Source organism: Sceloporus occidentalis, unplaced genomic scaffold, assembly GCF_023333645.1.
Source record: "Sceloporus occidentalis isolate IW3139 unplaced genomic scaffold, rSceOcc1.0.p SCAF_4, whole genome shotgun sequence".
In the NCBI taxonomy this organism is placed as follows: domain Eukaryota; kingdom Metazoa; phylum Chordata; class Lepidosauria; order Squamata; family Phrynosomatidae; genus Sceloporus; species Sceloporus occidentalis.
The window spans coordinates 90,236,408-90,260,788 of NW_028316984.1; the positions used below are offsets into that span (position 1 = coordinate 90,236,408).

A 24,381-nucleotide genomic window follows, 5' to 3' on the forward strand; every position below is an offset into this window, starting at 1 on the left:
CTCTTCTGCCTCACCAAACTACAAAACTTGGGTTCCAAAGGATAGAACCATGACAGTCTAAGTGTAATATAGTGCTATACCTGTGTTGTGTGATGGGCCCCTGAAGCTTCCAGTGGCTGAGAAGAAGAGTCATTGTAGTACCTCCTACAACGAACTCATCATATTTATTAAGCACCCCACTCCACCCCACCTCATCAGCTGTATGCAATTTAAGCAACATGGTCTCCAAATTAGATCTGGCAACTAAAATCAAACCAAAGTTACAGTCTGATAAGGTTCTCTCTTCTCATTTTGTCATCACTGACACAGATTTCTACTGAACTTATGCAACAGCAGTAAGTTGGTATTTAATAGGTAGACGTAGGCCTGTTACAGACTGCCAAAATAAAGCTGCTTCGGGTCTCTTTGGAGGTATGCTATTTAAATGATACATGGGTCCTAAGAGTCTGGCGGTTGTGCCAAAGCCACACTCCATTCCTAAGCACTGGAGTGCAGCTTTGGTGCAGCTTCCGGATTCTTAGGATGCATGCATCATTTAAATAGCATACCTCCAAAGAGACCCGAAGCAGCTTTACACTGGTACCCCGGGATACGAAAGGACCGGGTTACGAAATATTCGGGATACGAAATTAGAGGCTTGGAAAAACCTGTCCCGGGTTACGAAAGATTCTTCGGGTTACGCAATCCTTTTCGGCGCGAAATTCAAATGATGCAAAGTGCAGCGATAGGCTTTCCAGGGATTTAAAGGGCTAACGGCTAACCCAGGGGGCTGGGTTAGGATTAGCTTTGGCGCGATTTTTGAATTTCGTTAGCAGCAGTGATTGGCTTGCGAAATCAAGCCAATCAATTGCATTGGCTAACGAAATTGGGGGGGGGTGGCTTGCCTTGAGAAATAAAAGCCGGCTTCCATCGATCTGCCCCCTTTGTCTGGCCCTGCGGACTGGTGACAAAGAGTCTCTTTGGAGCTCTAGTCTTGGTTGCGGTTCAGACTTTTCCTAGCTTTCTGCCTTGGGACTTTTGGACTTTTTCTGGCTTTGCCATATCTTCGGATCAAGACCGGCCATCAGCAATTTCTCTACCGGTAGGTTGATGGATTTTTACCTTCTTCTTGTGGGGTGGGGTGGGCTGAGACAGTGTGACCATGCTTTTGCTCTGGGGTGCTGGGGTGCTGTTTATTTTTTTTTAATTTTTTTAATTTTTTTTTAATTTTTATTTTTTTTTATTTTTATTTTTTTGGTGTTTTCAAAGTGTGGATTGTGGGTTTTGCTACTGGCATGTTCAGATTTGTGGATGATGGGCTAGAGCTGCTGGGTTGCATTTTTGGGGTTTTTTTGCTGTTTGGGTAACATGCTCTGATGTGTGGATGATGGGTTAGAGCTGCTGGGTTGCTTTTTTTGGGGTTTTTTGCTGTTTGGGTAACATGCTCTGATGTGTGGATGATGGGTTAGAGCTGCTGGGTTGCTTTTTTGGGGGTTTTTTGCTGTTTGGGTAACATGCTCTGATGTGTGGATGATGGGTTAGAGCTGCTGGGTTGCTTTTTTGGGGGTTTTTTGCTGTTTGGGTAACATGCTCTGATGTGTGGATGATGGGTTAGAGCTGCTGGGTTGCATTTTTGGGGTTTTTTTGCTGTTTGGGTAACATGCTCTGATGTGTGGATGATGGGTTAGAGCTGCTGGGTTGCTTTTTTTGGGGTTTTTTGCTGTTTGGGTAACATGCTCTGATGTGTGGATGATGGGTTAGAGCTGCTGGGTTGCTTTTTTGGGGGTTTTTTGCTGTTTGGGTAACATGCTCTGATGTGTGGATGATGGGTTAGAGCTGCTGGGTTGCTTTTTTGGGGTTTTTTGCTGTTTGGGTAACATGCTCTGATGTGTGGATGATGGGTTAGAGCTGCTGGGTTGCTTTTTTGGGGGTTTTTTGCTGTTTGGGTAACATGCTCTGATGTGTGGATGATGGGTTAGAGCTGCTGGGTTGCTTTTTTGGGGGTTTTTTGCTGTTTGGGTAACATGCTCTGATGTGTGGATGATGGGTTAGAGCTGCTGGGTTGCTTTTTTTGGGGTTTTTTGCTGTTTGGGTAACATGCTCTGATGTGTGGATGATGGGTTAGAGCTGCTGGGTTGCTTTTTTTGGGGTTTTTTGCTGTTTGGGTAACATGCTCTGATGTGTGGATGATGGGTTAGAGCTGCTGGGTTGCTTTTTTTGGGGTTTTTTGCTGTTTGGGTAACATGCTCTGATGTGTGGATGATGGGTTAGAGCTGCTGGGTTGCTTTTTTGGGGTTTTTTGCTGTTTGGGTAACATGCTCTGATGTGTGGATGATGGGTTAGAGCTGCTGGGTTGCTTTTTTGGGGGTTTTTTGCTGTTTGGGTAACATGCTCTGATGTGTGGATGATGGGTTAGAGCTGCTGGGTTGCTTTTTTTGGGGTTTTTTGCTGTTTGGGTAACATGCTCTGATGTGTGGATGATGGGTTAGAGCTGCTGGGTTGCTTTTTTTGGGGTTTTTTGCTGTTTGGGTAACATGCTCTGATGTGTGGATGATGGGTTAGAGCTGCTGGGTTGCTTTTTTTGGGGTTTTTTGCTGTTTGGGTAACATGCTCTGATGTGTGGATGATGGGTTAGAGCTGCTGGGTTGCTTTTTTGGGGTTTTTTGCTGTTTGGGTAACATGCTCTGATGTGTGGATGATGGGTTAGAGCTGCTGGGTTGCTTTTTTTGGGGTTTTTTGCTGTTTGGGTAACATGCTCTGATGTGTGGATGATGGGTTAGAGCTGCTGGGTTGCTTTTTTGGGGGTTTTTTGCTGTTTGGGTAACATGCTCTGATGTGTGGATGATGGGTTAGAGCTGCTGGGTTGCTTTTTTGGGGGTTTTTTGCTGTTTGGGTAACATGCTCTGATGTGTGGATGATGGGTTAGAGCTGCTGGGTTGCTTTTTTGGGGTTTTTTGCTGTTTGGGTAACATGCTCTGATGTGTGGATGATGGGTTAGAGCTGCTGGGTTGCTTTTTTGGGGTTTTTTGCTGTTTGGGTAACATGCTCTGATGTGTGGATGATGGGTTAGAGCTGCTGGGTTGCTTTTTTGGGGTTTTTTGCTGTTTGGGTAACATGCTCTGATGTGTGGATGATGGGTTAGAGCTGCTGGGTTGCTTTTTTTGGGGTTTTTTGCTGTTTGGGTAACATGCTCTGATGTGTGGATGATGGGTTAGAGCTGCTGGGTTGCATTTTTGGGGGTTTTTTGCTGTTTGGGTAACATGCTCTGATGTGTGGATGATGGGTTAGAGCAGCTGGGTTGCTTTTTTTGGGGTTTTTTGCTGTTTGGGTAACATGCTCTGATGTGTGGATGATGGGTTAGAGCAGCTGGGTTGCTTTTTTTGGGGTTTTTTGCTGTTTGGGTAACATGCTCTGATGTGTGGATGATGGGTTAGAGCTGCTGGGTTGCTTTTTTGGGGTTTTTTTGCTGTTTGGGTAACATGCTCTGATGTGTGGATGATGGGTTAGAGCTGCTGGGTTGCTTTTTTTGGGGTTTTTTGCTGTTTGGGTAACATGCTCTGATGTGTGGATGATGGGTTAGAGCTGCTGGGTTGCTTTTTTGGGGGTTTTTTGCTGTTTGGGTAACATGCTCTGATGTGTGGATGATGGGCTTCATTTGCTGCTTTGATTTCTTCATGGCTGTGCTGTTTTCAAAGTGTGGTGTGAGACTTTTAACACTTTGGCTATGGTCACATGTGGCCAGAGACTCTCACCATAGGGTGGCATTTTCTTATTTGGGGTTTTTGGCCTTATGGGCTTGTGTTCTTGTGTGCTTTGGCCATGGCTGTGATGATTTGAGAGTGTGGGGTGGGACTTTTGCAAGTTTGGGCCAGAGAGTGTGACCATGGGGGTGGGGGTGGTTTCCAATTGTGGCTTTTGCTCAGTGCCTGTGCCTTTTGTCCTTTTTAGGCTTGAGCTACTGTACAGTATGGCTCCCAAGCCAAGCGGTGAGAAGAAGAAGAGGGCTCCCTTGTCCTTGGAGGACAAGAAGGACATCATTGCCAAGCACGAGAGGGGCGTGCGCTTGGTGGACATTGCCAAGGAGTATGGACGCAACCCATCGACGATTGGCACTGTCCTCAAGCAGAAGGAGGCCATCAGAGCTGTTGTGGCTCCAGCGAAAGGCGTGACGACCATCGCCAAGCAGAGGACACCGAAGCATGAGGAGATGGAGCGCCTGCTTCTCCTCTGGATCAAGGAAAAGGAGCGAGTCGGGGACACTGTGACCACCTCGGTCATCTGCGAGAAGGCCACCGCCATCTACGAAGACCTGGCCAGCAAGGAGGCAGGCGAAGGAACTTCTTCGCAGGAGGAGCCAGCCACCCCGGACTTCAAAGCATCACGTGGCTGGTTCGACAGGTTCAAGAGGAGGACCGGGATCCACTCTGTCGTCCGTCACGGCGAGGCGTCCAGCGCAGACCACCAGGCCGCTGAAGCATTCGTCGTCGCGTTCAAGGCCATGGTGGAGGAGGAAGGCTACGTCCCGCAGCAAGTCTTCAACTGCGACGAGACGGGCCTCTTCTGGAAGAAGATGCCTCGCCGCACCTACATCACCCAGGAGGAGAGGAGACAGCCAGGCCACAAGCCAATGAAGGACCGCTTCACACTTGCGTTGTGTGCCAATGCCAGCGGGGACTGTAAGGTCAAGCCCCTGTTGGTGTACCACTCCGAGAATCCCAGGGCGTTCAAGGCACACAACATCCAGAAGGACAGGTTGCCAGTGATGTGGCGCTCCAATGGCCGCGCATGGGTGACACGCCTCCTTTTCGTCGAGTGGATCAACAGTGTCTTCGCCCCGACAGTGAAGCGGTACCTGGAGGAAGAAGATTTGCCCCTGAAGTGCCTCCTCCTCTTGGACAATGCTCCTGCGCACCCGCATGGCCTGGAGAAGGACATCCTCGCGGAGTTCTCCTTCATCAAGGTCCAGTTTCTGCCACCCAACACGACCTCCCTCTTGCAACCCATGGACCAGCAGGTGATCGCCAACTTCAAGAAGCTGTACACCAAGCACCTCTTCAAGCGTTGCTTCGATGTGACCGAGAGCACACAGCTGACCCTTCGTGAGTTCTGGAAGCAGCATTTTGACATCGTGGTGTGCTTAAAGATGGTGGACTTGGCCTGGCAGGCGATCACCAGGCGCAACCTGATTGCTGCGTGGAGGAAGCTGTGGCCTGATGCTTCTTCCTTGGAAGGGTCACAGTCCGAGGGTGCTGAGCCAGGTGAAGAGGAAGAGGTGCACGAGATCGTCTCCATCGCAAGGTCCCTGGGACTCGACGTGGACAACGAGGACGTGGAGGAACTCATCGAGGAGCACAACGAGGACCTGACAACAGAGGACCTGAAGGCCTTGGCGGCGATGCAACACTCGGCCGTGGATGAAGACGTGCTCCATTTCGACAGGGGCCAGGAGGAGGAGGCTGCGGGGGCATCTCTGCCAACGGCAGAAATTAAAGACATTTTGCGGCAATTCCACAATGTGGCTTCCTTTGTGGAGAAGCACCACCCTGAGCAGGTGCTCACCAGCCATGCCATTGCCCATTTTGATAATGTCTGCCTTAGCCATTTTAAGAACCTGCTTAAGGGCCGGCAAAAGCAGACATCCTTGGACCAGTTCTTCCCTAGAGCGGGAGAACCGTCATCCAAGAAGGCAAAAGGTGACCCTTAAAAAAAAGGTGACCCTAAAAAAAAACACCAAATTCTTTTTAAAAAAATGGTTAACTTTGTTAAATTGGTGGCATTGGCTGAATTGGTTAAATTGCTTGAATTGGCTAAATTGGCTGAAGTGGTTAAATTGCTTGAATTGGATAAATTGGCTGAAGTGGTTAAATTGCTTGAATTGGCTGAAGTGGTTAAATTGCTTGAATTGGCTGAAGTGGTTAAATTGCTTGAATTGGTTTAAATTTGGCTTTTTGGGCTGCCCCTCTCCTCCTCCTCCTCCTCCTGCCTCACTCCGAGATGCCAGGACCAGATGCCAAGACCAGCAAAGATAAGAAAAACACTTTTGTACTGTATGGTCATGGGTGTGATGATTTCAAAGTGTGAGATGTGTTTGGCCTTGATTTGATGTGGGCCAGAGAGTGTGACCATGGGGTTGCTTTTTTAGATTTGGGGTTGCTTTGGTCATGGCTATGATGATTTGAGAGCTCCTCCTCCTCCTTCTCCTGCCTCACTCTGATGCCAAGACCAGCAAAGATAAGAAAAACACTTTTTTTCTTTATCCTTTAGAATGGGCCTGACCATGGGGTGGCATGTTCAGATTTGGGGTTTCTGGCCTTTGAGTTTGGGTTCTGGGGTGGTTTGGTCATGGGTGTGATGATTTCAAAGTGTGAGATGTGAGGTTTGCATGTTTGGCCTTGATTTGATGTGGGCCAGAGAGTGTGACCATGGGGTGGCATGTTCAGATTTGGGGTTTCTGGCCTTTGAGTTTGGGTTCTGGGGTGGCTTGGTCATGGCTGTGATGTTTTCAAAGTGTGGGCATCGATTTTTGCAAGTTTGGCCTTGCTTTGATGTGGGCCAGACAGTGTGACTTTGGGGTGGCATTTTCAGATTTTGGGTTTCTGGCCTATGGGCTTGAGTTCTTGTGTGCTTTGGCCATGGCTGTGATGATTTGAGAGTGTGGGGTGGGACTTTTGCAAGTTTGGGCCAGAGAGTGTGACCATGGGGTGGCATGTTCAGATTTGGGGTTTCTGGCCTTTGAGTTTGGGTTCTGGGGTGGCTTGGTCATGGCTGTGATGTTTTCAAAGTGTGGGCATCGATTTTTGCAAGTTTGGCCTTGATTTGATGTGGGCCAGAGAGTGTGACCATGGGGTGGCATGTTCAGATTTGGGGTTTCTGGCCTTTGAGTTTGGGTTCTGGGGTGGCATGGTCATGGGTGTGATGATTTCAAAGTGTGAGATGTGAGGTTTGCATGTTTGGCCTTGATTTGATGTGGGCCAGAGAGTGTGACCATGGGGTGGCATGTTCAGATTTGGGGTTTCTGGCCTTTGAGTTTGGGTTCTGGGGTGGCATGGTCATGGGTGTGATGATTTCAAAGTGTGAGATGTGAGGTTTGCATGTTTGGCCTTGATTTGATGTGGGCCAGAGAGTGTGACCATGGGGTGGCATGTTCAGATTTGGGGTTTCTGGCCTTTGAGTTTGGGTTCTGGGGTGGCTTGGTCATGGCTGTGATGTTTTCAAAGTGTGGGCATCGATTTTTGCAAGTTTGGCCTTGCTTTGATGTGGGCCAGACAGTGTGACTTTGGGGTGGCATTTTCAGATTTTGGGTTTCTGGCCTATGGGCTTGAGTTCTTGTGTGCTTTGGCCATGGCTGTGATGATTTGAGAGTGTGGGGTGGGACTTTTGCAAGTTTGGGCCAGAGAGTGTGACCATGGGGTGGCATGTTCAGATTTGGGGTTTCTGGCCTTTGAGTTTGGGTTCTGGGGTGGTTTGGTCATGGGTGTGATGATTTCAAACTGTGGGCATCGATTTTTGCAAGTTTGGCCTTGATTTGATGTGGGCCAGAGAGTGTGACCATGGGGTGGCATGTTCAGATTTGGGGTTTCTGGCCTTTGAGTTTGGGTTCTGGGGTGGCATGGTCATGGGTGTGATGATTTCAAAGTGTGGGCATCGATTTTTGCAAGTTTGGCCTTGATTTGATGTGGGCCAGAGAGTGTGACCATGGGGTGGCATGTTCAGATTTGGGGTTTCTGGCCTTTGAGTTTGGGTTCTGGGGTGGTTTGGTCATGGGTGTGATGATTTCAAACTGTGGGCATCGATTTTTGCAAGTTTGGCCTTGATTTGATGTGGGCCAGAGAGTGTGACCATGGGGTGGCATGTTCAGATTTGGGGTTTCTGGCCTTTGAGTTTGGGTTCTGGGGTGGTTTGGTCATGGGTGTGATGATTTCAAAGTGTGGGCATCGATTTTTGCAAGTTTGGCCTTGATTTGATGTGGGCCAGAGAGTGTGACCATGGGGTGGCATGTTCAGATTTGGGGTTTCTGGCCTTTGAGTTTGGGTTCTGGGGTGGCATGGTCATGGGTGTGATGATTTCAAAGTGTGAGATGTGAGGTTTGCATGTTTGGCCTTGATTTGATGTGGGCCAGAGAGTGTGACCATGGGGTGGCATGTTCAGATTTGGGGTTTCTGGCCTTTGAGTTTGGGTTCTGGGGTGGCATGGTCATGGGTGTGATGATTTCAAAGTGTGAGATGTGAGGTTTGCATGTTTGGCCTTGATTTGATGTGGGCCAGACAGTGTGACTTTGGGGTGGCATTTTCAGATTTGGGGTTTCTGGCCTATGGGCTTGAGTTCTTGTGTGCTTTGGCCATGGCTGTGATGATTTGAGAGTGTGGGGTGGGACTTTTGCAAGTTTGGGCCAGAGAGTGTGACCATGGGGTTGCTTTTTTAGATTTGGGGTGCTTTGGTCATGGGTGTGATGATTTGAGAGCTCATCCTCCTCCTCCTGCCTGACTCTGAGATGCCAGAACCATCAAAGAGAGAAAAAAACTTTTTTTCTTTATCCTTTAGAAAGTTTAGAATGGACCTGTCAGTCATTGTTAAGATCATTAGAAAGTTTAGAATGGACCTGTCAGTCATTGTTAAGATCCTTAGAAAGTTTAGAATGGACCTGCCAGTCATTGTTAAGATCATTAGAAAGTTTAGAATGGACCTGCCAGTCATTGTTAAGCTCTTTAGTGCCTCAGGCAACTTTGTATTACATTGTATTGTAGGGTACTTAGCTTAATAGGCCTCTATTGTGACTTTGTTTTGACTTGCAGGTTCAGTCTGAGGTCATGGAACGCATTAGTTATTTTCAATGGGAAAAGCGTTTCGGGTTACGAAATTTTCGGCTTACGAAAGGAATAGCGGAACGAATTAATTTCGTAACCCGGGGTAGCAGTGTATTTTGGCAGTCTGTAACAGGCCCGAGTAAACCATCTGCACCATGAAAGCAATGTGCTGACTGTAAGTGGAAAGTTACTGAAGGCATATACTATTGCACAGGGCCAGAGGAATGAAAACAGACATGGAAACTAGGAATAGTCACAGAAGCATTGCTTACAGGTTTTGAGGATGCATATAAGGATAAACATCAGTCTCAGTGGGTGAAACTGGGTACAGGACTCAAGCCAATTTAGGCACTGTACCAGGGATGGGCTACATGTGACCCTCACAATGTTGTTGGAGTGAAACTCCCAGCATACCTCATAGTTCTGGCTATGCTGGCTAGGACTCCTTGCAGTGGCAGTGCAAGAACATCTGGAAGCCTGCACTTTGTTGACCCTTGTTATAGGTGCACACCTAAAAGAACTAGTAGATGTGCGCACTTGGACTCCAGTATAGTTTCTTCTGCTTTATGGCGTAACTGCATAACCTTCCATTCAATTCAAGTGCTGGGGTTAGGCATTCTTTTGAGGAAATGGCTTTTTACTTCCTACCTGGCTTCTGAGCTATCAGGGACACTTACCTGAACCCTGTATTTATATAATACAGGACCGAATCCAGTCAATCCAGGAAGTATCTATAATCCACAATGTGTGATTAAGATTGTGGAATTAACCCTGGTCCACTCAAAGGCTCCCTGTAAAACCTTGGGCAAGCCACTCTTAGCCCAGCCTGTCTCACAGGACAGTGAAAGGGTAAAATTTACATCACCCAAGAGTCTTTGAGGACAGGGTAGAGTACAAATGCAGAAACATTTCAAAAACAAAGGTTCCTGGGGTAACAAATACCTTGCTATTAAGGCTGTTTGAATATCACAAAGCAAACTGCTTCCTTTTGAATTTCACCAATGACTTTTCTCCGTTCTTGGAACAAATGGCACTTAGGTTTGTATGTTTTAATTTGGACATAACAGAAGTCATAGCAAATGTTTTTGTCCAAATCATATCCTCCTGCTGCCCCAGGTGGGATTTTTTGATACCTTAGGTTATTTTTGCATGAACAGTATATAGAGTATGGTATTTGTATTGCTAATATTTACTTTTTGGCAAATTGCATGAGTTCCACGTGTGTACTTTTAAGAAGCAGGCTCACTTAATTTCATCAACCCTTAGGCAATCTGAAAAACCAGCTCAAACCTACATTTTTCTAAAAAGGTGTGCAAAAACTTTGAATGCCTCTGATCAGTCCAGGTTTTGGGGGGGGGGGGCATTTAACATGAATAGCAAGAACATTGGTTGTTAGGGAGAGTTGCTAAAAGTCAGGAGGAGATCATGAAAACCAGATATTCCCCAGCTTAAGAAAAGCTGTTCTGTCAAGAGTCTTTGGGATCCAGGCATCTAGGTAACAGACATTCCGATTGTATTTTCATGATTGAATTCAGTATTTTTTTTTAAAAAAAAATCACAAAATGCTAATGGCTGTGAAAAGTCACAAGATCTGATTAGCATTATAAAAATATAGTACACTTGTCCCTCCACATTCACTGGGGTTAGGGGAGAGGACCCCTGTGAATGTAGAAAAACCACAGATAACAAAACACTATGTTTTTACCTAATAGAACACCTCTGTAGGAATCTCTAGGTTCCACAGTGCAACTCTGTGGTCAACATCTGCCAGACATCGACCATAGAATTGAGCTGGAGGAGCTACAAATGCCTAGTGGAGTGTTCTCTCTAGGAATCTCAAGGTCCTTCAGTGCAACTTTTGGTTAAAGTTGATTATAGTTGTGCTGAAGGACCTAGATATTCCTAGACAGAACATATTAATAAAATTCATGAATAATCAAATCCACAAAAGTCAAAGCTGCAAATGTGGAGGGACACGTGTAGTTAAATCTGTTCTTAGATTTTTGGCTTCAAGTAGCTTCTGACTTATGGGGGCCTATGGCAAACCTATCACAGGGTTTCCTTGACAAGATTTATTCATATAGGTTTGCTATTATTTTCTTCTCAGGCTGATAGAGTGTGAATTGCCCAAGGTCTCCCATGGCCAATCAGGGATTTGAACCCTGATCTCCAACACTCACACACTACACCATGCTGGTTCTAGTGATTAAATGCCAGCTAGGCACAGTAATCAATGACAATGCCTATTCAGGGCAACCTCTCACAAAGGTTGCATCCACACTGCAGAAATAATACAGTTTGACACCGCTTTAACTCCCATGGTTCAATGATACGGAATTTTGGGATTTGTAGTTTTGTGAGGTATTTCGCTTTTTCTGTCAGAGAGCTCTAATGCCACAACAAACTAAAAATACAAATCTCTGCAGTCTGATGAAATAATAGGCTAAAACAACCTTCCCTAAGCTAGTCCCCACAAATGGAATGGACTTCAAATCTCAGCACTCGCTAGAAATGTTGGGAGCTGGAATCCAACACATCTGCAGGGAATCAGGTTGAGGAGGCTGATCTAAAAGGAACATGATAAATCTGTATGCTTTACAAATCATAAGCAGTAAATTTTTAAATTTTATGAGTCTAAAAAAGAAAAAGTATTGTTTTCTCAAAGAAACCATATGGAACAAATTTCATCCTAAGCCACGATGTGAGGAAACATGCCTATCAGTCAGTATTAATAGTAAATGTCCATTCTGAATTGCTTTTATGTTGATACTGATCACAGCTGTATTGAGTGAAACAAGAATGCAACTGCATAGATTTTTAATGAAAAATATAGAACCCCTTTAAAACCTTGTCTGAGTTATTATAATTGACTTGTAAACTGAGAGTTTGAAGTAAAGAGAAACACAATTCACTTCCAAGGAAAGAATCCAGATGAAGCCTTTAAGGATGCACTTTAAACTCTGGCTACTGCATCTTTGTTTTATAGACAGTTTCCACAGGTCAAGAATTGTGTTTACCGTGGATTTTCACAACCTGTAATCCAGAAGGAAAACAGATGCAGTAGTTCTACTCATCGTAGTCTTCCAGCCCCAGTCTCATTTCATCCTATCACAGGCATTACAGCAACGCTTCCTGTATGTATCTCTCTGAAAATGCCAGCCACAGATGCTGGCGAAACGTCAGGAATAAACTCTTATGTGTATGAATTGTATTGTATGTTTTGTACAATTTCAAGTAGCCTGTAACCCCGCTTCAATCCATTGGGAGAGGCGGGGAAACATAAATAAATAAATTATTATTATTATTATTATTATTATTATTATTACAGAACATGGCCACATAACCCGAAAAACCCATAAAAAGTTTCCTGAATCGTTTGGATTTAATGACCTGTACCTACTTAAGGTGCATTTGCTGTCCACTAGTTGCTGTCCCTGACAGAAGCCAGCTTCACACCAGCAGCAGTCTAAAATATCAGGACAATTTTTTTGCCAGGTATTACCACTAAGACTAAGCACTGATCTGCAAGGCACCAAAGGTAATGAACTGGGGACTATGGTCACAGTGCCCAAGGACATGAACTGGTAGCGCAGGTCACACCAGCCTTGACATTCTCTGGCACACTCAAACTGCAGTGTGCCTCCCTCCAATCCGTGAAGAAAGATGGCAGAGTAGCTCCATCTACCGCTTTCAATCCAGTAAGGATCAGCCAATACGAGAAGCTAGCAAATTTCCACAGACTGTGCTGCTGATCAGCTGAGTCCATGCTCCAGTTGACCACCTTCTCTAAGCCAGCAGCCCCAACCATACTTGAAATAGTGTAGGACGCCACATCCACAACATGAGGGCTGGCTGAAGTACATTCACTGCAACTTGCCTGATGCCTCTCTTCTCACGATGAGAACAAGGGTGGGAATCATGGGCCCCTGAAGCTGTCATTGAAGAGAATCTGCCAGAATTTATCACACTGGCTGGAGCTGCTGGGAGATGCAATCCAACAGAATCCCGGGGGGGGGGGGGGAGTGCTGCATAATTCCCACCCCTGACACAGAAGGTAAGTGTGAAATTTCAAGCATGCTATATATTCCAAGGCAACATATTTTGTAGGCCAACAAAGCAGAGAAAAAGTAAACTCCCTGAAATCTGCCATTTCCTTTTGAAGAAAATCCTTAAACATGTCGGTCAAGCCATGTTTGGACTACAACTCCCACCAGCTCTGCTCATCATGACCAATAAGGTATTGTGGGAGATGTAGTGCAAAATATTTCAAGTACTTTCTATATACCTAACATGGTGATTTTATGCCAAAACAAAATTTCACACAATACTTTATAATTTCCTAAAGTAACAAAGCAATGAAGTGACTTTCAATCTGTAAAGGGTGACCTTTTTCAAACAAATTTTTAAATTAAAAAAAAAATCCATATTCAATTTACCCCAAAGAATGAAAAACATTTTTAACCACAGCTTCAAAACTTCCAGAAATGTTACATTTCTAGCAGCAATTCTTAACACAACCTCCTGCTAACATTGCCGCTTTTTCTTCACACCAGATTGCAACCCAATTCCCCTGAGTACCCAGCAGCCAAATCCACATCAGAAGAACAGAGGGAAGCACATCTAACTTTCCACATTACTGCACTTCATTCTTCTAGTGCTGCTTTTCCACCTTTACTGCTCTGGCTGCCTCCTGTTGCATTCTGGGGTTTGTAGTTCAGTGAGGCCTAAAAGCTCTCTGGCTGAGGATTCTGAATGCCTCCTTCATAAACTGCAAATCCCAGAATGTAACAGGAGGCAGCCAGGGCAGTAAACGTGGAACAGCAGCACTATAAGAGTGTAGTGCGGTAACGTGGTGGGTACCAGAATCAGTTAAGACTTCTTTCTCATGCTCCACAGGGAGCTCTGTCACTGATGAACCAAAGGGCATCATCCTTCCCAGGCCATCAAGAATAGAAGTCCATCCCCAATATTGTCTTAAACAATGTCTCCCACACATTAGGTATGCAGAAAAGTAATATCCTAGTCCCCCTACTCACTAGACAGCCTTGGGAAACACCCCAGCTGAAAACAGCCAGCCAGAAACTTTACAAATATCACAAACCGCCTCCCCTTAAGGGAGACTTAAAACCTAATTCATGGCAGCTCAAAGCTAGTCACAGAATCTTGCAAAGACCAAATTACACACATGCAACCCAATGAAAGTTTTCCTATGGAACTTGATTTCCAAGTATCTCCTAATATATTGACATTAATCTGTTTGCAGGAGAGGTGTGCCACTCATTGAGACTAATTCTTCCTTGTCCTGAGTTCTCAGGAGCAGTCTCCTTAATACCTTGCTAGGCATCCTTCCTTCTGTGGGTTATACTCACAAAGTTTTTGTGTCTCCATAATAAAATGAGATCTGTACTGAGTTTCCCCTCTCAAACCATTGCCTCCCACCCCTTTTGGGATATTTCTGTTTTCTTTATTGCATCTACACCCCATGATTGACTGTTGGCCAAGTGAAGTGTGGTGGCTCATCCTTGCCCCCACCAAAAAAAATATCATTTTTATTAGTATTTTTTGAAATTTTACAAAACAAAACAAATTTAATATTCTTTCCATCCATACATGTACTTTTGCATCTCATTCATTTTTTTAAAATCCTAAGTATCCCCTCAGTGCACCCCTTTCCCCCCGGAGCCTTTCCTGTCTTTATACTCCATCCAAAATTTTTACTCCTCCTGTGGAGGTAATTTCCCATCTTCTTTTCTTAGTACATTTTCAATAAATTTTTTCCATATTTCATCAAAATCATTTCTTTTCCATAATCCTTTTTTCTTTCAATTTACATGTTAATTTGTCATTAATTGCTAAATTCCAAACGTCTTTATACCAATCCTTCAATTTCACCTTTATTTTTGTTTTCCAATTTCTTGCTATGATTAATCACGCAACAGTAAACAAATTTGTTACAAGGTTTTTTCTTTTTCTTTCCATTCTACTTCATTGTATATTGATAACAATACTATGTTTGGTTTTCTATCTATCTTTATATTCATAATATTTTCTATCTCTAATATTACTATTTCCCAAAAATTTTGTACATATTTACATTGCTACCACATATGTATATATGATCCTACTTCCTGACAACCTCTCCAACAATATTTTGAGTTATCTTTGTTTATATTATGTAATCTCACTGGTGTCAAATACCATTTCCAGATCAATTTATAATAATTTCCCTTAATTTGTACAAATAAATTTTTCAAATGTCTTTGTTCCCAAATCTTATTCCATTCATTATCACAAATTTTACATCCTAATTCATCTTCCCAGATTTCTTTTAAAATAATTTGATTTAATTTTTCCTCTTATTTTCCATTAATATTTTATAAATTTTACTAGTTGTACCTTTCATATTTTCATTTTCCTCCATTTCTTTTCCTTTCTGGATTATTTGTTAAAATTGTGTATATTTTCCTTCTTCTATATTTTTTTTCTTCCAATTTTTAAACCATTGTTCTATTTGCATAAAATGTAACCAGGACAAATTTATTCCCCTAAGTTTTTCTTTTATATTTTCTTTTCCTATTTTTAATTCCATCCAATTTTCTATTTTATCTATTTTTCTTTCCTTTTATTCTTTATGTAATAAATCTTTTAAATTTTTGGGAAAGATTTTTCCATTATTATTGGTGTTCTGTTTTTCTTCTCTTGGTTATACAAACAGATGTTTCACCATATACCAAAACAAAGAGAGAAAGATCCTTTTCTGCAAAACTGTTTTACTTGAATTTCAAAACACTGCTAGAATTACCTGTAAAAACTATGATTTTAACATAAAAGAATGCTAGTCACTGGGCTTTGAAACTAACTTTTACAAGTTCCAACACATAATTTCTGTATTGCAGTACCAAACAGCTCAATACCTACTGTAATACAGCATAAAAATATCCTGATTTCTGCAAGCAAGCTCAGCTCTACAAACACCAGATGTGTGTGGGAGGATAGAAGCAACTTTGTACTGAAATATGTGGAAAAGCTATAATTCCCTAAGAATAAGAACAGTGATGTTAATAAATAACAATATGTAATAGCAGCAATAGTAATAGCAGCCAAACCTAAATGACTGTCCAAAGTCAAAACCACTAAACCAAGGCTATCATACTTGAGAGGATGTGTCTCATTGGAAAAGACAATAATGCTTGGTAAAATGAAGAAAAGAAAAAGTGAAAGATCATATTACAGATGGATTGATCCAACTGAGGAAGCCATAGCCCTAGGTTTGCCAGAATTGAGGGGGGGGGGTTTGAGGGAGTGAGCTCAGGGAAGTCTCTGATTCATAGGGTTGCCATAAATCAAAGCAGACAGATGGCAAATATCAACAAAACCAACAAAAACCTCGTCTCTTCTTCCACCCTAAGAGGGGGAAAGTAGTGACTGAGCAGAACTCAGCTGTCATGCACCATTGGCTCAGCCAGGACACCAAGAACAGCAATTTTAAGTAGTAGCAAATTTAACAGAGGTCAGATCCTGACAGAGACACCATTCATAAACATACCAGAGGTCTCCATCAGTTCTGAAGGCTTGACCCTAAAGTGCTATTACAGATATGAAACAAAGCACCTGCCAACTATGAAATCTGATACACAGCTCAGCTGATAGAGCATCAAACAGATGATGTGAGGTCTACTTTTTCTTATAGTGAACTCAAGTTGTGAATGCCAGCAGGACTGTACCCACAACAGAACCACAATAAGAAAGTAGTAGTATCTGCACATTCAAGGCAACTCTGAGATTTGCAGGAGTATTACTGCAAATGGTGGCACAGTGATTAAATGCCTGTACTGCAGCCACTCACTCATAAATGATAAGGTTGCGAGTTCAATACCAGCAAAAGGGCTCAAGCTCAACTCAGGCTTGCACCCTTCTGAGGTCGCTAAAATGAATACCCAGATTGTTGGGGGCAATTAGCTTATACTTTGTAAACCGCATTAGGGAGTGCTTAAGTGCACTGATAAGTGGTATAGAAATGTACTTGCTATTGCTACTTGCTATTAGAATACACATTTATAAGTCTGTGTCTGGGGAAGCAGGGGAAAGCAAGACAGACTTCAAAAATTCTATTGCCTGATTTCATCATATCATTTTGATTTAATTTATCAGAAGTGATAATGTTACATCTACAGGCATGATTTTGACAGATGAATAGGAACTGAAACTCAGGATCCCTGTTCCAAATAACCCCATTTTAATCATCATATTTCCACACTTAGTATCACACAACAGGAAGAAGTTACTTTCCTCCTTCTCCCCACTCCACCCCACAAGCTTCTCAGCTCAAAGGCATGTGTGTGGAAGAAGCATGCGCTCAAAAATTACACATTCCTCTTCTCAGCCCTCAAGGGCCCCACATTAGATCACAAGAAGGAAAAGGCACACCACTAATCACAAGCAGGAACATGCTTTTTTCAAAACCTGAAACTTCCAAATGCTTTGTAAAGTCTGAAAGAAAGAAGATATTATTAAGATCATTCATCTTTTCTGAAGAAATAATGTCCAATATAAATTTAGAGACATGCTACTTTCTCAATTGGCTCTAAAACTACATACATTTAGAGGCTTCTTGAATAAACAGAATATGCTGTCTATTTCTTTCTAAAGGAAAACCCCCCGCTGAATTGCAATAACCAACCTATTCAAGATTTCTGATGGTTTCAAGATCAGGTCACTATACCTGCACAAGGCCTACAGCAGTCTTCTCTAAGCTGGTGAGCTGCAAATATGTTGGATAACAATCCCAATGATCTTCACACAGCATGGGAGCTGTAGTCCAACACATTTACAGGGCAACATTGAACTACTAACAGTGGACTACTACTGCTTACAAATAGTGAACTACCAAACTAGACGGATGCATTTGTCAGTATCATTCAAGAAGACCTTTGGTCTCAGTTTGAAGATTCCTTGAGATAAGAAATCCCTTGGTGAGATATTCTTAATATTTATTGTCATCACAGTTAATAAGATCTTCTCAAACTAACACTATGAAGCTGAAAGGGATCTAAAAAGCTTTTTCTCCTGTGAAAAGTCAGTGATTCATGTACCACACACCTACTGATCACCCCATTAAATCCAGGCAGAAGGTATCATAACTGAATAACAAAGGCTCCCTGGCACATATCTGCTCAGTAGGCCCTTCTCTTCAATAAGCCACTCAAGCCTCATGTTACAAAAAAGGCAAAACTTGTCCTGTACAGAATAGGAGATGTCCAACAGGGCTTATGGGCATGTCACAGAACTGAAGCAGTCTGGGCTTTACATAAGCAGCAGGAGGCAAGCTTATGAAAAAAGCACCTTAGTCTTACAGCAACAGAGACCATTTCTGTTATTTCTATATTATACATAAGTGTAATTTACACATGAAATCTTCAGATGGACATGAAGCAAGCACAAAGATGATTTTCTATCTGAACTCAAGCTGTACTTCTGTTAAACTGACTGTGTCAGCAGCTGGGAGTAGTTCAAACAACATTTTCTAAGTATGCAAACAATCTTAACTGGTATTTGCCGAATGCATACCCACATTCCCACGCAAAAATGCACCCAATCACAGAAGTAGCCAGCAAGAACTTCCAACCAGAGGAGCCCTTTTTCCATCTGCAGTAGTCAAAAGGAGCCCTGGTGGCGCCGTGGTTAAATGCCTGTACTGCAGCCATTCACTCAAAACCACAAGGTTGCGAGTTCAAGACCAGCAAAAGGGCCCAAGCTCGACTCAGGCTTGCATCCTTCCGAGGTCACTAAAATGAGTACCCAGACTGTTGGGGGCAAATTAGCTTACTTGCTAATTAGCTTACTTGCTGTTCACCGCTATGATCTTTGGAATACTGTAGTGGTATATAAATAAAAAAAATGCAATCAACGCCAGCTCTTTACACCCTGCATTTCTCCACCTGCAAATTCCCAAGGATACCCTTCTGCACTACTCACTGTCTAAGAGAAAACTGGGCATCAGTTCACTCCACACATCTGAGGAAATATACCAAGTCTACAAAAGCTTATGCTACAGCTTTTGCAGTTATTCTGAAAGGTGCTACAAGATCACTTTTCATACTGATATTCCAGACTAACATGAACATACCTCTGAAAATAAAACTAGTTAGTGAACAGTCATGAGTACAGACCCTAAATCAGCTCAAAACAAATCAGTTCATTTTCAGCAAATTTCAGGGGCATGCAAAATCAAGGCCTATGTTCATATGACCGATATATCATGAACACTGTGCAGCTTCTAGGACAGGGATAGAGAATTGTGGCTCTTGAGATATTTCTGGACTTCCAGACTCTTAATCCTTCAGCGTTGATTATGCGCGATATGGCTGCATCTGAGGAAGTAGGCTCAAGTCTACGAAAACTCATGCTACCAGCTTCTTTTTTTCAGTTAGTCTCAAAGTGCTACAAGATCCCTCTGCATATTGATTTTCCAGACTAATATGGCTATGTTTTGAACTGGTCAAAAATATTCAGTTCTATTACCTGTGCTTGAATCATGTTAACAGGCCTTTTATCACAATACAGATGTTTAACTTGTTTATCAGTGCTAAGGTGCTTATCCACATTACTACTGTATTTGAATTGCCACTCTGATTAACTTACATACACCTAACCATTAGCAATCACAGAGCCGAATCCAGAGTTAATCTTATGAGCAGGAGGCACATACAGCCCCATATACTCTGATAACTGGCTCTGGAGGACTAGTGGACCCTTCAGAACAGCATGGAAGGTATTGGCAGCTTGAGTGGATAGGAAGAACCGCCTTGAGTTCCTCCTCCAGTAGGAAGGATTTGCTGGGTTCCTGGTTCCCTTTACCACTGTAAGGACCTTTCTGTTCAGAAGGCCAACCCTGGAGCTAACCTACTTTCACTATTTCTGATTTCATTCCCCTCTGGCCTCACTGATAGCATTTCTCCTCTTCTTGCTGCACTTGCATGTTTGTATATTGACTTGTCAACTCAGGATGATATTTCATTCAATTACTTCTGGCCTAGATACAACTGCTAATCCCAGCTAGAGAAGAACCACTGAATCCATGACAATCAGCCATTGATTTAATGGGTCTGCTGTTGTTGAAGCTAGTAACAGGATTTAGTCCATTGTCCTTTTTGTTTCAACAGAGGACCATAGTTGTTCTTTCAGAAACAGATCCAAGACAGCCCTTTCATTAGGGTTCTTTGTAGAAGTCATTTAGGTTTTCCTTCATAGCTGACATTCTCAGATCACTTAAACCTGGTGAGATAAGAGTGAAGTGTCTTCTTAGTATATCATCATATACCCTACCAACCACCACCTGCCAAGTACTATTGGCAGCCAGGGCACAGGGATGAAAAAATAACATTTGGCTAAAATAGCATCCTAAGAGATAGCAGACAAGACCTGTACTTTTAGAGGCTGCTTTTAGAATTGCAGAAGGTGGCACATTTTCAAGGTGGTGCAAGAACTGCTTGATCAGCAACTACCTGAACAGGCCCAGGGGAAAAAAACTTCAACATCTTTTGCCATCCCACCTCCCTGGAACAAAAACCCCTTCCTTTACAAATAGTTTTGCAACTAGATTTCAAAACAGGGAGAGGAGTGTGGGATTGGGGAACACACGGCTGCATTCACCACTACCACCAGCTGAAATAGTGCCAAATCACAGCTTGGACTCCACTCACTGCCAATGTAAGAAGGAAATGGGGCACACTCCACAAAACATGTCCAGGAGTAGCTGTGTTGGCCTTGTAGCAAAGTACAGTAACAGCCCAAATCCACAAAACAGTGATAGCTGCTATGGGCTCAATAAAGCAAGGGTTCCCAACCAGGGGTGCCTGTACCTGCAGGGAGTGTGAAATGGAAATTCAGAGTGCGACAAAGAGTGGCCCATGTCCTTGAGAGACGTGTCAAGGAGTCATCATTTCTCAACTATTTCTGAATAAATTAGAATCCAATTGCTCAATTTAGATTTGCACGTTGAGCAACTGGATTCTAATTTATTCAGAAACACTTTATGCACTGTGTTAAAAGCTTATATTTTTAAAGTTCAATGTGGTTCAAAAATTGGAACTTAGACTTCATTGTCTTCAAATGTGTGTGTGTGTGGGGGGGGGGGGGCTATTAACTTGAACCCAACATTTCCTAGGGGAAAGGGGCATAGAGAAGGTTGAGAACCACTGCAATAAAGATAGCACTATTTGGGGGGAACTTGGGGGCAAACTCCAGGTGCACATCCCTAGCTGGCAGGAGGGCAAAGGTGTCAGAGCTGAGCAGGAGGGGGCACCCGCTCTAACGTCACCCCCAAACCTCTGGGATCAGGGTGACCAGAGGTCCTCCTATTCCAGGACACATCCTCCATTTCAACCTTCTGTCCAGGAGGAATTCCAAAATGTCTTCCATTTTGAGCATGACTAAGAAGCCCACTGAGTAATACCATGTTTGCTCTTCCCCTTCAAGAAATGTGGCTGCATGTAGATTCAGTCAAGGCTTTGTTGCTAGTAAAGTACAGTTTTAAGCCTTTGCCTTGCTCAGAGTTCTATAAGTATATTGCAAGCCAAAAAGGAATTTTAAGCAATCAGAAAAAATACAGTTGAGTACATAATAAAATACAGTATATGCAATATAGCTGTTGGAAAGCCAGCCTGGTGTTGTGATTTGAGTGTTGGACAACAACTCTGGAGACCAGGGTTCAAATCCCTGCTCAGCCATGGAAACCCACTGGGTGATGTTGGGTAAGTCACACTATTGCAGCCCTAGAGGAAGGCAAAGGCAAAACCCTCTCTGAATAAATCTTGCCAAGAAAACCCCTTTCTTCAGAGTCGCCATAAGTCAGAAACAACTTGAAGGCATGGAACAATATAATAATAGTAATAATAATAATGATAACAAGCGGGGAACAACAACATTTAACAGATTAACAACATCAGTTAAGCACACATCAGTTAAAGACATATCAATTTAAAAGAACAAATAAGATGTACATCGTTTTTTGTGTGGTTTTTGGGCTATGTGGCTGTGTTCTGGAAGAGTTTATTATAAGGAACATTATAAGGAACAAACTCTTCCAGAATATGGCCACATAGCCCGAAAACCCCAGAAAAAACTATGGATTCCAGCCGTGAAAGCCTTCGACTTCACATAAGATATACACATGTTGAAACAATCTACATTTAAAATTCATCATTTAAAACTCGTGATTTAAAAACCATCGGGATAAGCCTGACAGAAGAGACTGATCTTGAATACCATCTTAAATTGAGATGGCATATGTTTCTTCCGGCAGGTCCTTCCACAGTCTAAAGGCAGCTGAAGAAAAGGTCATCTGGCTGACACTTGCCAACCTAGCCTTGGATGAATGGCGTAAACGTCTGGAAGAGGACCTGAATGCATGGGGAGGATTGTATGGGAGAAGGCAATGCAATGTTGATGGCGACCTGGACCCAAGCCATGTAGGGCTTTAAAGGTAATAAGCAACAGTTTGTACCTTGCCCAGGTAGAAAGCTCTCTCTCTCATGAAATGAATGTATATTTCAATGACTGTATGGTGCTTTTCTTGGGACATGTCCTCCTTCTTCCTTGAAGATCCTCCATTTTGTGGTGCCTTGTCCTTCTTTGCGGTGAGGACATCTGGTCACCCTGAAGGGGGACCCAAGACCCCCATCTCTCCCAGGGACCCCCTTCCCCAGAATCCCAGGTCAGAAGAAGAGGGCCTCCACAATGCGGGGCGGCCAGATGAGTCCAAACCACCTCAATGGAGGACGAGGGGCCGTAAAATGTAGGACATTCAAGGAGAAATGGAGGGCACGCCCAAATAAAACCTTTTTTTAAAAAAACCACTCATAATATAAATATGAAATCCCTACTGCTTCTTAAGTCCTCATCAGAATGTAGGACGTTTTGTGAATTCCTCCTGGGCAGAAAACAAAAGCTAGAAACACACTTTGTAGATATGAATGTAATTAATGTACATAGGTAAAGGTCAAAGTATTCCCCATCGATAATATATACAAAATGTTTGTTTGTTTGTTTGTTTCCTTCTGGACAGAAAAAAACAAAACAAAAACACTCTTAATATAAACATAAATATAAATTTTGACATATAAAATGTTTATTTACATGTTAAAAGACAGAAAATAACAGCTTAAAACACTCATAACTATAAATATTATATATATATATATATATATATATATATACACATATAATATTTATCCACATAGTGAGATATATATGTATATAAATATGAAACCCATAAAGTCCTGTTCAAAATGGAGGACGTTGGGGAAGAAGGCTGGAGGACAGGTCCGGGAAAAGGAGGACGGGAGTGGTTCCCTCACTCAATCCCTGGGTCTGGGGTCCCTCAAACTTGTCCAAGTCTGCGCATGCTCCCCTCCGAGCGCAGCCACAAGTCAGGCAGTCCCAAGGCAACTCCCCCACCAGAAAGAACCTGAAGGAAGGAGCCCCCTACCTCGGAGTGGTCGGGCCCGGCTGCTCACCAGGAAGCGCCACGGAAGCGACCAAGGCAAAGCCAAGAGGGGGAGGCGGCAGTGGCTGCCTTCACCGCCACTGGCCCGCCACATGCCTCCCCGAAGCCACGCCCACTGTTAGCAAAGTCACGCCCACCAGTCGGCCTCTGAGCAGAGGACACGCCTCCCTCCTCCGGCGCTCCTCCGAGGCCCCGCCTACCTCCCCTCCCTTCCCAAACAAAACGTCATCCCTGAGAAACCGGAAGTTGGGCTTCTTGGTTCAGCAATTGCTCCTCCATTTATTTCTCAGCCGCCTTTCGTGACGTCACGAATGGGAGGGGGGAAAGGGAGAAGGCTGTATGCTGAATGCTGCTGGGCTTCTTCTTCTCCTCCTCAGCAGCTTTTTTTAAAGCAGCCTCCTCTCTTTGCTGTTTAAGTGTCCTCAAGCTGTTTCCCACACTTATGGCGCCCCCCCCCCCCAATAAAGTGTTGCTTTCTTGGCCAGATTGGTTCAGACTCAGAGCGGCTTTGGCCATTGCCTTCCTCTGAGGATGAGAGAGTGTGACTTGCCCCCAAGGTCACCCAGTGGGTTTCAGTGGCTGAAATGGGGATTTGAACCCTGTTCTCAGAGTTGCTCAAACCACTATACCATGAGGGTGCCCAGTATCCAGAGTCATAGCATAACACTGGAACCACTACACCACACTGCCACTCCTCTCCTTTGGTTGTCCTTCCAAGTTGCTTCACACACTTAAGGCCAGATTTGTTCAGATTGGCCTTTGCCTTTCTCTGAGGCTGAGAGGGAGTGACTGGCCCAAGGTCACCCAGTGGGTTTCCATGGCTCAGCCTAGTGCTCTAACCACTACACCACACTAGCACTCCTCTCTTGGGGGCTTCTTTTAGCCTTGATCTGCTTTTTCTCTTGGCTTTGTATTCAAGATAAGCTGCTTTTCAGTGGTTGGGAAAGGAAGAGCATGAATAAATAAAAGACTTAAAAATAAGGAACCTGAAAACTATTCAAGAACACTGTGATTGTTTTATCTGCCAGCAGTCTTTATGTCAAGGAAATCTGAGAGGATGAGAAAAACAGGATTATTTAAAATTAAAAAGTC

General features: G+C 43.5%; 1 protein-coding gene across 3 annotated transcripts in view; it reads right to left on the reverse strand.

Annotated features, from left to right (window-relative positions):
* CUNH11orf24 (chromosome unknown C11orf24 homolog) overlaps positions 1 to 23,389 on the reverse strand; it is a 51,094-nt gene extending 27,705 nt beyond the window's left edge. Inside the window, exon 1 of one of the 3 annotated variants that reach the window (XM_089520848.1) lies at positions 23,272 to 23,389. In XM_089520848.1, coding sequence (XP_089376974.1) covers positions 23,272 to 23,383 — 112 coding nt within the window. In that variant the 5' untranslated portion in view covers positions 23,384 to 23,389. The remainder of the gene's footprint in view (positions 1 to 23,271) is intronic. The other 2 variants (XM_089520845.1, XM_089520843.1) reach the window with 2 other exon arrangements.
* Positions 23,390 to 24,381: the final 992 nt, after the last annotated feature.